Here is a 15,708-nt window from a genome sequence, read left to right as displayed (position 1 = left end):
GAACCTTCGGGTTCACCCATGCCAATGGTGAATAACAGACATGTGAGGTGGATTATGACTGGATCGGGCAGATGATTGAAGATAGACTTTCTCGAATGATGCGGAACTTGAGTGTTACACGATCTTCAGGACCAGTGCAGCAGTCTGGTCTTGGACAGTCTCCCCTTGGGTTTGGATCCTTCTTCTTTGAGAGTTCCTAATTCAAAATCCCAATCATTATGATCAAGGGACACATCGTAGACAGGCCAGTCTTCGTCCTCAGCCTATTCCAAATGCGGAAAAGGTGACTTCTATCATCCAGAACTGGAACGTAAAGTTCGACGGTTTCCAAAGATGGTCTCACGGTTGACGAGTTTCTCTATCGGATAAGATCTCTTACAGCTTTGCATTTTGAGGGTAATTTCGATATGATATGCAGGAACCTGAATATTCTTTTAGTGGGCAAGGCTCACGAGTGGTTCTGGCGCTACCACAAGAAGGTAGACCAGATTGAGTGGGACTGAATTTTGTGGCGCGTTGAAGTCACAATACAAGGATATGCGGTCCGTATATGACAGAAAGGAGGAGGTCAGGAATAGGAAGATGCGACCAGGTGAATCCTTTGATTCATACTATGACTCGATATGTTCAATCATGGATAGATTGGGAGCATCCAATGGAGGAGGAGGAGCTGGTCGAGATCCTGGTACGGAATGTACGTCCGGACATCCGCCACGAGTTGCTGTATTTCCCTATCTATTTCATTGCCCAATTGAGGAAGCTCGTACAAATGCGAGAGAGCCTTCTGAGCGATGACAATTTTAGAAGAGGCTTTTCCTCAAAGACTTCTATGACTCCTCAGTTACCAGCCCGTAGGAATGTCGCTGAGGTTGATTGTGAAGAGAGGGACTTGGATATGTCGAACAACCAGTGAGATGCTGGATGCCATCAACTACAGCTCTACAGTTTATAAGTGTTGGAATTGTGATGAGGTGGGGCATTTTTGGGATGACTGTGTTCGAGAGAGAAAAGTCTTTTGCTACGGTTTGTGGGGCAAAGGGGGTGTATAAGCCCCAATGCGAGAAATGCGCCGCCAAGAAAGTGCTTGTTTCAAAAAAACTCCCTGCGCCCGAATCCAAAGACCAATTATCCCTAGGTGCTGACTTAGGTATTCCACACAACCCTGATTTGACAACTAAAATTTCAATTCTCAGGAGAAATTCTTCTGAAAGTGATAACCGGCCTAGACTTTTTACATCCAATTCGTCCATACCACCAGCGATATTTTGACTATATCCAGAGAACGTAACCAAATATTTTTGGTAGATACGATTTCTGACCGGAATTCCATGCGGAGGAGGAGATCCACTTTACGTCTTAGGGATTATTTTAAAAGAAGGAGAGCTTCAAAATAAGTATATTGTTTCCGCTATTGTCAACAACCCCGATGACCGAAGGTATTATGCAGAGGTTCGTTTTTTGGAATTTGGAGAATTTGGTTTGCTTGACACTGGAGCAAATGTCACATGCATAGGCTCTAGTTTAGCCGATTATGACTTTTCGAAGTTTTGACCAATATGTTCCCGGGAAATCTTTCGTGCGAACGGCGGATGGCAAGTTCCAAAGGACTTATGGGTATTTGATGGTGGATGTTGTTTTTCGGAATCAAACTAGGAGTTTGAAGGTATTGATCGTCCCTTCTATCACCCAAAGGCCTGATCTTAGGCGTCGATTTTTGGAAGGCTTTTGGACTAGCATCGGATGTTTTTCGATTCGGCTCTTATTGTTGCCCCTAGTGATTTTCCACACACGAATAGGTTTTTACGAGTCAGTGGTGTAGAGAAGATTTCACCTGTTCAGGGGTCTGAGTCTGTTGGGACTTTAGAGAACAGATATCCATTAACCCCAGAGCAAAGTCAACAGTTGCGGACTATAATTGCATTGTTCCCGGATTTCCACAAACAGGGTCTTGGTAGGACGACATTATTGACACATGATATTGATGTGGGCAGCTCAAGGCCGATTAAACAGCGCTATTATCCGGTTTCTCCCGCTGTGGAGAAGCTGATGTACCAGGAGATTGACCGAATGTTAGCGCTGGGCGTGATCGAGCCTTCATCTTCACCATGGAGTTCGCCCATGCGACTCGTGGTGAAACCTAATAAGGTGCGCTTGTGCTTGGATGCTCGCAAGGTGAACCAGGGTGACGAAAAAGGACGCATATCCTCTGCCTTCGATGGAGGGAATTTTTTCGCGGTTGCCAAGGGCCAACATTATTTCCAAGCTGGACTTAAAGGACGCCTACTGGCAGATTGCGTTTAAGCGATGAGGCTAAGCCGTTGACGGCTTTTAATGTACCTGGGCGTCCTTTATACCAGTTTGTCGTAAATGCCTTTCGGTCTATGCACGGCACCGCAGACGATGTGCCGTCTTATGGACCAGTTGATTCCGCCGGAACTAAGACACTGCGTCTTTTGGTTACTTGGACGACTTGATAATTGTTTCCAAGGATTTTCCTAGCCATATTTCTGCGTTGGTCCGAATTGCAGAGGAATTTAGAAGAGCTAATCTGACATTGAATGTCGATAAAAGCCACTTCTGTGTTACAGAGGTGAAATACCTTGGGTATATGATCGGAAATGGTGGAATCAGAACTGATCCCGAGAAGATAGATGCGATAACGAGATGGCCCGCCCCTAGGAGCATCAGACAAGTGCGTGGTTTCTTAGGATTGGCAGGGTGGTATAGGCGGTTCATTAAAAATTTTTCGTCGTTGACCTTTCCTATAACGGAGACACTGTCTTCGAAAAGGAAATTCCATTGGACCCCGGAGGCCGATGAAGCCTTTGAATTGGTCAAGAAAACGCCTTACTACCGCGCCCGTCCTCATAAACCCTGACTTCTCGAAGAAGTTTTTTTGTGCATTGTGACGCCTCCGATTACGGTATAGGGGCAGTTTTAGTTCAACTGGACGAAAATGGATCAGAGCGACCCGTCGCCTACATGTCCAAAAAACTAAAACACTGCCCAAAGGAACTATAGCGGAACGGAGAAGGAAATGTCTGGCTGCCGTAGAGGCGGTTGAAGCGATTCCGATGTTACCTCGAGATGCAGGAGTTCGAAATCGTCACCGACCACTCGTCATTAGTCTGGTTAATGGGTCAACCGGACTTGTCAGGAAGGCTTGCTAGGTGGGTGTTTAAATTGCAGGCATTCAACAATTCTCTGTTAGCCACCGTAAGGGAAGGGACCATGTCGTTTCCAGACTCTTTATCCAGGAGGGACTTTGATGAGATATCTGGCCTGGATCTGTCGGACCCCGAAATAGATTTGAACTCGAGATGTTTTGATGACGAGGATTACAGAGAATTGAGGGACCGCATAGGCAACGACCAATCTGCATACCCGGATCTGAGGGTTTTGGATAGATACGTTTATATTCGTACTGAGTTTTATAGCGGAAATGAGGATCAAGAGGCCAATTCCTGGAAGCTCTGGGTTCCACGGAATCTGAGAGATTCCCTCATATCACGTTTTCATGACTCGGCTATTACCGCACACGGAGGAATGTCAAAGACTCTCGACCTTATACGACGGAACTTTTATTGGCCAGGGATGGTTTCCGATACTAGGGACTTTGTTCGCAAGTGCGAGATCTGTAAAGGGACGAAACACCCCAATTTTGTTTTACGACCGGAAATGGGGAAACAAGTTATTACGACGCGACCTTTTCAGCGATTTTATATCGATATCTTGGGCCCCTATCCAAGATCGAAAGGCGGCCACATTGGGCTCTTAATAGTACTTGATCATTTGACCAAGTTTCATTGGTTATGCCCAATGAAAAAGTTCACGGCGCAGGTCATTGGAAAATTTCTTTTGTCAGACATATTCCATGTCTATGGAGTACCCGAAGTTATCGTTAGCGATAATGGTTCGCAGTTTAGGTCAAATGACTTTAATGCATTTTTGACTAAATTGGGCATTCAGCATACCTACACGGCTCTTTATTCCCCTCAGGCCAATGCATCTGAACGGGTGAATAGGTCTATGATTGCAGGAATCAGAGCATTTTTGAAGAAGGATCATAAAATGTGGGATGAACACCTTAGTTCCATAAGTTGTGCTTTACGCAACTCTGTTCATCACACCATCAAATGCTCTCCTTATTTTGCCACCTTTGGCTTCGATATGGTGACCCATGGCGATTCTTATCGATTACTGCGTAATGTCCATATGTTAGATGAATCTCATTCTACATTGAAGAGGGAAGATCAGCTGGCTTTGCTGAGGAAAGACTTGCGAGAGAATATTTCGAAGGCTCATGCCACTAATCGAGATCGGTACAACTTGAGAACTCGTCCTGTTTCCTATTCTGTAGGGCAAACCGTTTTCCGCAGGAACTTTTCACAGAGCAGTGCAGAGAAGCAGTACAGTGCGAAGTTCGCACCGGTATTTGTAAAGGCGGTAGTGAAATCCAAACTTGGGACTAATTACTATGTGTTACAAGATGTAGATGGTAATTCAAGCGGAACGTATCACGCGAAAGATATGCGTCCTTAAGTATAATTCCTGGTAATCTCCTGACCGATACGATCGAGATTACCCGGTTTGTGCTGGACGATTGTCCAATATTGTTTCGAATATCGTGATCTACAATCAGTGGAGACTTACTTACATTGGTGTAGGAATGTTTGCTGGGTAAGGAAGTTCTGCTTTAGTAATCATTCTAACTCTTATACACAATTGTTTTTTTTTGCTCTTATCTCATGTCTATTGAGATGTATCTACGTGAATGCATTCCCAAGTGTAGGTGTCAAGTGATGAAACTCTATTATAGCTGTCGTTTAAGCCAGGCTGGCGATGGGTCAGTGGGGATTGCGGCGGACTACCAGCCAGTGGACTCAGGTTCGAGCCCAGTTAAGGCCATTATTTTTCTGGATTTTTTCCCTTTCTCGAGTTTTTTTTTTCTGTTCGTCGACAGACAAATGGTTTAATGAAAAGGAATTGTTTTATGTGCGGAAAAGAGATCGACCATGAACAACCGTTGGCATATTTGTTGCTTTTAAGTAATATGCTAGACTTGTTCAAGGTGAACTTGTTTGGGCTCCCGATGGATGTTCATGGATTTAATTAGCCAATCGGAGTCTTTAACGGTTTATGCACTGGATCTTCCAGTATCTCTCATTTTCGTCAAGTTTTTTTTGGTTGGAGTCAGTTTCTTTTTTCCATTGGCTTCAGTTATGGTGTCAAGACTTCGAGTTTTATTAATTCTTTCCATCTTGAACATCATCTAAATCACATCGCTCCTGTGGTAAAGTTTTTAAGTGAAGTATTTTTTTTTTTTCTAAATTGTCGAAAAGGCGTACAGACAGCCAAACAGAGCCTTTTAAAGCAGTGGAGTCCTTATTTAAGGAGATATAAAAGTGAATCTTGTATCAAACCCTAAAGGTAACGAATTTTATACGTGGTAACCAATGAAGTTTTATTTTGATCAAGGGTTTTATTTAGGTGCAATTGCCATCATTCCCTTATAGTGTCGTTATAAGGGAATCTATATTGACTCCTTCGAATTTGTGGTGGAGTTTTTTCTTAACTTGTTCGCAATTTGGGGGAAATCCCAAGAAAAAAGACGAAAACCAACCGTGATACTAGGTCTTATCCTGGTAAATCATAGGCCCTGTTGCGAGTTAACGTGTGGATCCACCTCCTTGCTAGAGTTTGGTGAGAATTTCATGAGTTAAGGGCAAACCTTTTGGTGGAAAAATTCAGCCAAGGGGCCTGAAGGAGCGGAGTAGTTTTCTATTGCTTGAGGTACTACAGCCAGTCTGGTTGCTTGACTAAACACTTACCATAATTCGAGGAGAAATTACGAAAGTTCCATACAAAGCTGTCCTTGCCTATAAAGTGCTGACTTACCCCTTTTTGAAGGCATTATTTAATTGTGGTCATTATTATCTAAGTCGACAGCGAACTGCCGCCACCCATTTATTAGCAGCGCAACTCATCGACATAACCCCTCTTGCTCACCCAATTACAACACCCACACACGACAGAGCTAAGTCTATAAATAGACGCATGGGAACGTGGAGCCCAGCTTAATCATCTTCGCATAACAGACTCCACACACGAATAACGTCATCAACAAGACGCCCTCAATTGTATCTGGCTAGTGGCTGAGTGAGCTAGCAGATACCTACTTACCGCATCAGTTATCTAAGGTCTCCGGTTCAATTCCCGAGCCGGCCAGGATGAATAATTTTTAATTAAATTAAATTAGCAGATAAGTGTAATTATTATCATATGCAAAGTTTATCATCCTATCTCATTCCTAAACAGCTAAAAGCCCAATAGAATCCACGTCCAGCGTAAAATGCTCATCGAGGCCTCGGCGATCATCGTGCTAACCTGGCTAATGGAAATGGTTAAAAAGTAAAGCCAAAAGGCTTAAAAACAAAAGTGAGTTAAAAAAATCAATTTTCATTTAAATTTTGCATATGAAAGGTTAATGTAGTAAAAAGTTAATTTTAGTCCATTATAATTATAAACTTAAAAGAAATCAATTTTGGGTCATGTCAAGGAAAATTCAATGAACTATTAATTATTACATTTCCTTCCTTTTGAACTATTTCGTCTCAGTTTGCATGCTTGCATAAATATATATTTTTTTTTGACCGTTGAGTTTTCCCTGAGCTGACATATTTAGAATTTGAACGCGTTTGAATAATTATCCGATTAAATTAAATATTACGAGATTAACCCTTAGATCGTTAAATATGAACTGGAATTATAAACTTTTGGTTGTTCGTTCCAAATATTTCATATTTTATTTATATAATACTAGTTATTAAGATTTTGGCTTATATGGCATCATCTTCATGAATTTTCTTAAATATAGATATATAATCTGAAATGGATTTCTAAATTCTTTTACCTTTCCTTGGTAGTGATATAGAGATGGAGTAGATATTGCGTTTGGGGCACTGGCAATTGTTAAGGCCGCTGGTGCCATGGTAGGGTAGGGTTTGGAGGCCATGGTTCCCAGAACATCAGGGAATCGAACTAGCTTGTCGCCTATGTTTCTTTACTATAGATTACAATACCAAATTAATGGGGGAATTTCATTCTGATTTGGTTTGGTCCATTAAGTTTTCAAAGTCTAGATCCATAGTGCTTTTGTTTACTGGGAGTCTAAAATAATATTTTGTTTGTGTCCGAGATTGTGGAAATCAGGTGAATAAAGGAGGTCCGAACCCCCCCACCCGACTGTCTTGCTAGCCCTTTTTAATGGCTCCCAGTCCTCTTTGTTTGCATAGAATTATAATTGGAAATTAAGTCAACATCTTCCACCACAATCTATTTTGTCGAAAGGCGAGTTTTAGCGACCTTCTGGGTAGTAGAAATCTTATAACGTCTTGTGACCACAATCCGAACCCCTTTTGGACATTACAGATGTAGCTGCCTTATGAATCATTCTCTCGATTTAAAGTCTTAGTCCCATAAAAGTGTAATTTATTGTCCGATTTTGCCGAAATTTAGGACAGTGAGTTGTGTCTGGCCCATCGACATGCCTCTTCAATTTGGCTCAGATCAGTTCAGATTTGGATATAGCTGCCATATAGACCCATCTCTCGACTTAAAGTCCTGGTCGCATAAAAGGCGCATTAATACACCTATTTCCCAAAAATTTGACACAGTGACTTATGTTAGGCTTTTCGACCTCCGTGTCTAATATGGGTCATATCGGCCTATATTTGGATATAGCTAAAAAAAAACCATAATTTTGTTCTACAAAATTGAACAATGACTCAATGTTCGTGCCGAATTTGGTCTAAATCGGACCATATTTCGATAAAGCTGGTATGGGGGCATAAATCATGCATTTTCACCGGATTTTGACGAAAGGTGTTTTACATATATCCCCGAGATGGTGGGTATCCAAAGTTCGGCCTGGCCGAATGTAACGCCTTTTTACTTGTTTTTTTTTCGCCTGTCATTGTATATGCTTGGGTTTTTTATGTGTCGTGTGAGCGTCTTCAAAACGCTTTGAAGGAAGGGTACATAGCCATCGTTGAAGAAATATGGTCGACAACCCATACAAATAGTTGATGACATTTTCATATAGTTGTCGCGAAAGTCATGCCTGACATTGTGAACAAACATGTCATCATGGCTCACTACAATTCAAGTGAGAGGTCTGCTGTTACGATGCCCGTTTTTCGAAGAAAAAATAAATAACATTTTAAATTTCTCAATAAAAAAATTGCGCTGACTTATTCGTATACACGCCTAAAAATTTTATAACAGACAGTCTCTAGGACACATCGGCAGATATGCAATATAGGTGACTTAATTTAAATTGCCTTAAAGAAGTCTTTGAAGACAATGTCATGATAGACGTTTAGACTGCTGGGATTTTTGTGTTGCGTGTGTGTATTGTGGCGTGTCGATCGTTGGCTGGTTTCTTTGTTATTTGGCAGTTTCCTATATTACTACGGTTCGTTAGAGAGCAATGAAAAAAATATGTGGCTAGATGAAAAAAATTAACAAATTGTAGTAGCCTGATTTGATTTTTAAAGGTGAATAATTCAGAAAGCGTTTTACTAACAAAAATATCATTAAATTTATGTATAAATTTTTCATTTCTGATGCATCGAGTACAACTAATGGCTGAAAGCGTAATTTAAGGTAAATTCTATTTTAATATGGTTCATATTTTATAGTTACTTATTTTTTATTCTTTATTTATTAGTTTTTGTTTAAATTTTAGGCCTTGGTTGTGGCGTATTAAAACTCTGGTTAATATAATTAAAATCACGAGCAACCATTTCTTTTGGCAGCAAATGAACATCCAAAGCAGCAGATAAATATACTTTTCCGTAAGTTCTATTGAAATTATTTAAATTATGTTATATTTACTTCAACTAATTGTTATTTTTCTTTTTTTCATTTTAGACATTCTATGCTGAAATAAAACCTACAAGTAACTATGGCCTTTTGCAACAAATATATATCAAAATGGCAAAAAGGAGTCGCAAAATACGAATAATCTAATGTATATTTCAAAATTTATGTATAAAATAATTGTTATTTACGTCTATAAATCAATCGCTTAGCGGTACTGCTTTAAGCCATTTTAAAATTAAATAATATTTGTATATTGAGCAATATTGATTTTGTTTTTATATCCTCCACCATAGGATGGGGGTATACTAATTTCGTCATTGCGTTTGCAACACCTCGTAATATGCGTCTAAGACCCCATAAAGTATACATATTCTTGATCGTTATGACATTTTAAGTCGATATAGCCATGTCCGTCCGTCTGTCGAAAGCACGATAACTTTCGAAGAAGTAAAGCTAGCTGCTTGACATTTTGCACAAATACTTTTCATTAGTGTAGGTCGGTTGGGATTGCAAATGGGCCAATTCGGTCCATATTTTGATATAGCTGCTATAAAAGCCCATCTAGGGTCTTCACTTCTTGAGCATCTAGTGGGCGCAATTCTCGACCGATTTGACTGAAATTTTGCACGTAGTGCTTCGGTATCACTTCCAACAACTGCGCTAAGTATGGTTCAAATCGGTACATAACTTGATATAGCTGCCATATAAACCGATCTGGGGTCTTGACTTCTTGAGCCAATGGAGGGCGCATTTCTCATCCGACTTTGCGGAAGTTTTGCATGAAGTATTTTGCTATGACTTCCAAGAATTGTGCGGTCCATAACCTGATATAGCTGCCATATAAACCGAACTTGGATCTTGACTTCTTGAGCCAATAGAGGGCGCATTTCTCATACGATTTGGCTGAAATTTATTACGGAGTATTTTGTTATGACTTCCAACAACTGCGATAAATATGGTTCAAATCGATACATAACCTGATACTGCTACCGTATAAACCGATCTGGGATCTTGACTTCTAAAGCCTTCAGAGGGCGCAATTCTTATAAGATTTGGCGGAAATTTTGTACAACGGCTTCCTCCATGACCTTCAACATACGTGTCCAATATGGTCATAATCGATCTATAGCCTGATACAGCCCCCATATAAACCGATCTCCCAAATATGCTTCTTGAGCCCCATGAGACTGAAATATTACCCCATAACTTCTACTATGGTCTTCAACATTCAATTTACTTATGGTCCGAATCGGACTATAACTTTATATATCTACAATAAAAAATAACTCTTTTCCATTATTCTTTGTTTTCCTAACTTTTTAAGATACCGCGCAAAGAACTCGACAAATGCGATCCATGGTGGAGGGTATGTAATATTCGGCCCGGCCGAAAAAAATATACTCATTCAGAATAAGTTTTCTATATTTAACACATGATATAATGTATTTGTAAAGTAAGAGATAATTCGAGCCATTTGGAGCATTAATACTTTGTTTTCTTCAACTCTATTTTTTCCAAAGCATATAAATTCAGTTACTACACTACTTAATTCAGTTACTACACCTATGCTGCTTGCCAGCATTGTTGTGTCATCTCATATTATTGATGGGGATTCAATTTGTTCGTATTCCAATTCTTTCATTTCCAATTACTTACATCAATAGTTTTTGGGAGAAAATATTAAATAAAAGGGGTGAAAGGGTCTTTTGCGCCTTTTTAGAGCACGATTTCACCGTTGAGTTTGCCGTTTACATTAATACATGCAGTCTGGTTCCAGAATAGATTCTTAACATATTGTATCCATTTTCTTTCAATACCAAATGATATCAAAATCTCTACGAGTTTGCTGAACAGTCTCAAATGCTTTTTCATAATCGATGAAACACATGAATACCTTTCGTATATAGCGGCAGTAATTGAATGCTTGGACCTTAATCAGATTTATTAGCAAATGCTTTTTCATAATAGATGAAATGCAAGAAGACCTTTTGTTTATAGCGGTAGTTTCAAACCAGTAGTTGAATGATTTGCCCTTAATCAGATTTATTGCATCCTCCACTTCACCTGTATTTATTTTTACACCCTCCACCATGGGATGGGGAAACTAATTTCGTCATTCCGTTTGTAACACATCGGAATATTGATTTGAGACCCAACAAGTATATATATTCAATACTTGTTGGGTCTCATGTCAGCAATGTCCGTCCGTGCGTCTGTCTGTCGAAAGCACGCTAACATTTACAATACCTCCTATTAGTGAAGGTAAGCTGGGGTTGTAAATGGATTATATCAGTCCATGTTTTGATTGAGCTGTCATATAAACCGATCTTGGATCTTGACTAGATGAGCCTCTAGACCCCACACCTCTACCCGATATGGCTGAAATTTTGTGCGAGTGTTTTATTATATTTTCCAATAACTGTGACAAGTATGGTTCAAATCGGCTCATAACCTGATATAGTTGGCATATGAACCGATTTCGGATCTTGACTTCTTGATCCGCTAAAAGCTGCAATTATTATCCAATTGGACTAAACTTTAACATGATGTGGTTTGTTTTGTCTTCCAACAACTGTTCCAAGAGTGATCTAAATTGGTTCAAAACCTGATATACAATAGATCTCATATAAATCAATCTCTCGATTATACTTCCTAAGCTTTCTAGAGCCCTCAATATTTATCCGATTTAGCTGAAATTTTGCATACCTTATCCTTTGACCTTGGTGTAGGGTATATAAGATTCGGCCAGGCCGAACTTTTACACTCTTTTTCTTGTTTTAACTGTCAGATCATATTGATTTCCCTCGTAGAGGGTCCTTCCTACATCAATATACATTATTGTTATATAACCTTTCGTCATAATTTGTTTGCTCAAAGAGAATATCTGGTACAAAGAAGTCCAAAGATCAGAGCTACATCTTATTGTACTATACGGCATTGGTGACGTGGCTATTGCGTTAAAGGGGAAGTTTCCAAGCACTCTAAGCGACATCCTATAGAAAGCGTTTTTGTTGAAATATAACAGAAGTTGTTCTTTTCTGCAGAAGATTTAAGAATTTCCCTTATTCGTAGGATTTGAGCAATGAAACCGAGCCAAAGAACCAAAACGTTTCATTTTTGAGGGTAATATGCTACGTTTAAAAAAATAATTTTAAAACAAGTAAGAGCGTGCTAAACTCGGTCGAGCCGAATCTTACATACCCTCCACCATTGATATATATGGCAACTATATCAGGTTATGAACCGATTTGTACCATACTAAGCACAGTTGTTGGAAGTGATACCAAAATTGCAGTCCAATCGGACGAGAATTGCACCCTCTAGAGCCACAAGAAGTCAAGACCCAAAATGGCAGCTATATCAAAACATGGACCGATTTGGCCTATTTACAATCCCAACCAACCTACACTAATAAGAAGTATTTATGCAAACTTTTAAGAACCTAGCTTTACTACTTCGTGCTTTCGACAGACGGACGGACGGACATGGACAGATCGATTAAAAATGTCATGACGATCAAGAATATACATATTCTTTATGGGGTCGTAGATGTATATTTCGAGATGTTACAATAAGAATGACAAAATTTTTATACCCCATCCTATGGTGGAGGGTATACAAATAATTGGACAGTCATCTTTGAAGTAAAATAAGAATCAATCAGCGATCAAAATTCGAAATAAATGGTCATGTCCGTTAGTAAATGGAAAATTTAATTTAAAGATAGAATCTTTATTTTAAAGTTTTGGTTTTTTTAGCTCGTATTCATTGCTAAAATTCTACGAATAAGGAAAAATCATAAATTTTGGGCCAACTTTTGTTTTTAGAGTATGGTCTTCTGATTTAGCGGATGTGAACATTCGCAAGTTATCGGGCTTTTTAAAGCGATCTGGATGGTTCAACGGTAGGAACTAGAAGGCATCTTCTTTCTTCTATTCCCGTGGTATAACAATGGACGAAAACGTCTAAGTGAGCCAGATGGCAGACTGCCACTTAAACCCAACATAACCTAACCTAGCCCATGGTCTCCAGTGATGGGTCTATGCAAAGACATAACGTTCTCTGAACCTGTTGTAATCTCCTTATGCTATGCTTCATCTTCATCGCCGTCCCCCATACTAACGTATGTTAGTATTGGTGTAATCACGCTCCCTTAGAGCCAGTAAACTATCTTCGGAACAAGCAGATTTCAGGTTTTCCTCAATTAACCTTTAGATCCTTGGTATAAGTTAGTCGCATTCTATATCCTTTACCGTTTCGGCCTCTCTGCATAGCATATTCGAATTCCTGTTGCTTAATATTATTGTAATGTTGTCTGGGTACCAGATAACCTCAAATGCCCTCATGTGGCGTGTCGTGTACCACTCTTTCTCGTATCCTTATGTAATGGGACTAACAGTTTTCAACCTGTCCCTTAGCATATGGCTTATGCAGTCTCAAATGACCCTGGTGCATTGATCACATTGTCAAACGCCCCCTCGATACCAATATCGCCATCGTGTAAATTTTGTCATAGTAAGATTTTTCTATGTAAGGACAACCTCATGAAGGGCGGTTTCCACCAAGCGTCATTTGACATAGGTATCCTTCTTGTATGTGGGCAATTCGTTGATCCATTACTCGCGGTGTCCACTATAAGCTCCATAGTTTTGAGTAGACATGACGTAAGGCTTACAGGCCTATACGATTTTGGTTTTGTTTAACATTCCTTGCCGGGTTCGGGTATGTACACTACCTTGCCTCCTTCTTTGCAAGTCCAGGGCACGCTGTAAAAATAGTGGCCAGATGGGGCGCCAGAGAGCCGGCCGATGTCTCCGTGAATCCCGTCGTATCCTATGTGTGGAAAATACGATTTCATCAACATTTCCTTCATTGTCTTTGCTGTCACTAACCGATTTGTATACCCTCCACCATAAGGTGGGGGCTTACTAATTTCGTCACTCCATTTATTACTCATCGAAATATTGATTTTAGCCCTAACATAGTATATATATTCTTGGTCATCTAGATGTACTAAGTCGATTTAGATATGTACGTCCGTCTGTCTGTCTGTCGAAAGCACGCCTTCAAGCTGTCTAAGGAGTAAAGGTAGGCTTTTGAAATTTTTCACCAACACTTCTAATTAGTGCAGGTCAGTTGGGATTGTAAAACGGCCATATCGGTCCATGTTTTGGTATAGCTGCCATATAAATCGATTTCGGATTTTGATTTCTTGAGCCTCCAGAGGGCGCGATTCTTATCCGATGTGGTGACAGTATCGCGCGAAGTATTTTTTTATGACTAGCAACAGCTGTGCTACGTACGGTTCAAATCGGTTCATAATCCGATATATATGCCATATACAAGGATTTCGGGTCTTGACTTCTAGAGCCTCTACAGTGCGCAATTACTATCCGATTTAGCTGAAATTGTGCATAAGTGTTTTGTTTCGTCTTCCAACAACTATACCAAGTATGGTCTAAATCGGTTTATAACCTGATATAGCTCCCGATTATTATCCGATTTGGCTGATGTTTTGCTCAATGACATCCACTATGGTCTCCAACATCCAAACCAAGTATGGTCTGAATCGGTCCATTTCCTGATATACAATAGCTTTACTGGCATGGCAAAGGGACCTTTACTAGCATGTGAGGCCACCGAAAATTTGCATTTGCAGCATGACAAATTTTTACCGGGCAAAGAACTTGACTAATTTGATCCATGGTGGAGGGTATATAAGACATGGCCCGGCCGAACTTAGCACGCTTAAACTTGTTCTCCTTGTACTTGTACCGATTTTCCTCCTTGCACTTAAGTAGCAAGTAATATCGATGCATTTTACAATGGTGAACTATACACATTGAGAGTTCTTGAACTTATCAGGTCTACAACCACAATGATTGTAGTCGATTTATGTGGCCTATTTGGCAACATACTGTCTTGTTTCTTTTCTGGGCCAGTAATTTTTCAAGCCAAATTTCCCAGCTGGCTTTGAATTTGGTGATATTAACATTTTTCTGAAATAGTTAAAAAATTTCGTAAACGTATCCGTGCAATACAAACAGAATGAATTCTCCAACTCCCCCATTGCTGCTATGCATAATCAATTAAAGCATCAAGCATAAAAACCGCATACATGTCCCATAAGTTTTTTGTATGTTGTCACATCACCATGCTTTTTTGCTAAAGTACTAACATGGGTGTTCTTTATGCTTCTATTTATATTTTTAGGTGACCTCATGGACATATTGGCCCTCCTCAATTCGAGCATTAATTTCATTCTTTATTGCTCGATGAGCCGACAATTTCGACAGACATTCATTTTACTTTTCTGCCCACGACGCCTTGGCAGATGTCTACTCTCGCATCGTAGACCCCACAAGCGACATCATCAATACCACCCACGGCAGCATCGTGAGAACGACTCATGCCAGGAGCAGAGCAAAAATCAGCATCATGACCATGGCAGTCACCAGCAAATGCCACTGCATGAGGATGATTGTACTATGGTGAATGGTCTGTTGGCTACCGATAATCGCAGCCGTAGTGCGTATACGGACCAATGGTTTCAGACAACACAGGTCACCAATGTGTAGCAGGACAATTTTAGTGCAGATAGCTACATTGACATTTCTCCATATAGTGGTTATTGAGTAGACCATGTCTGTCAATATAATGGCGGTGACTCTGTGAGAACAACAGGCGGTCCCTGCGGTGTTGACAAAATGATATTGAATTGCAAGCATCACCATAACGTCAATGGTTACAAATAACTGCATGCATACCTTAACTGAAGACAATAGCACCAACATCAACACATGCGTGCAATGTGTACCTTTC

The 15,708-nt window shown here is 40.0% G+C and overlaps 1 protein-coding gene across 1 annotated transcript in view; it reads left to right on the top strand.

Annotated features, from left to right (window-relative positions):
• LOC106091107 (G-protein coupled receptor dmsr-1-like) overlaps positions 1-15,185 on the top strand; it is a 203,309-nt gene extending 188,124 nt beyond the window's left edge. The window contains exons 5-7 of the mRNA XM_059360560.1: positions 8,750-8,858; positions 8,935-8,962; positions 15,100-15,185. Of these exons, the coding sequence (XP_059216543.1) occupies positions 8,750-8,787 (38 nt within the window). The 3' untranslated portion in view covers positions 8,788-8,858; positions 8,935-8,962; positions 15,100-15,185. The remainder of the gene's footprint in view (positions 1-8,749; positions 8,859-8,934; positions 8,963-15,099) is intronic.
• The last annotated feature ends 523 nt before the right edge of the window (positions 15,186-15,708 follow it).

The sequence above is a fragment of the Stomoxys calcitrans genome, chromosome 1 (assembly GCF_963082655.1).
Source record: "Stomoxys calcitrans chromosome 1, idStoCalc2.1, whole genome shotgun sequence".
Lineage (NCBI taxonomy): Eukaryota > Metazoa > Arthropoda > Insecta > Diptera > Muscidae > Stomoxys > Stomoxys calcitrans.
Note: the sequence above shows the minus strand (reverse complement) of the source record. Positions and strands in the feature narration are given on the sequence as shown.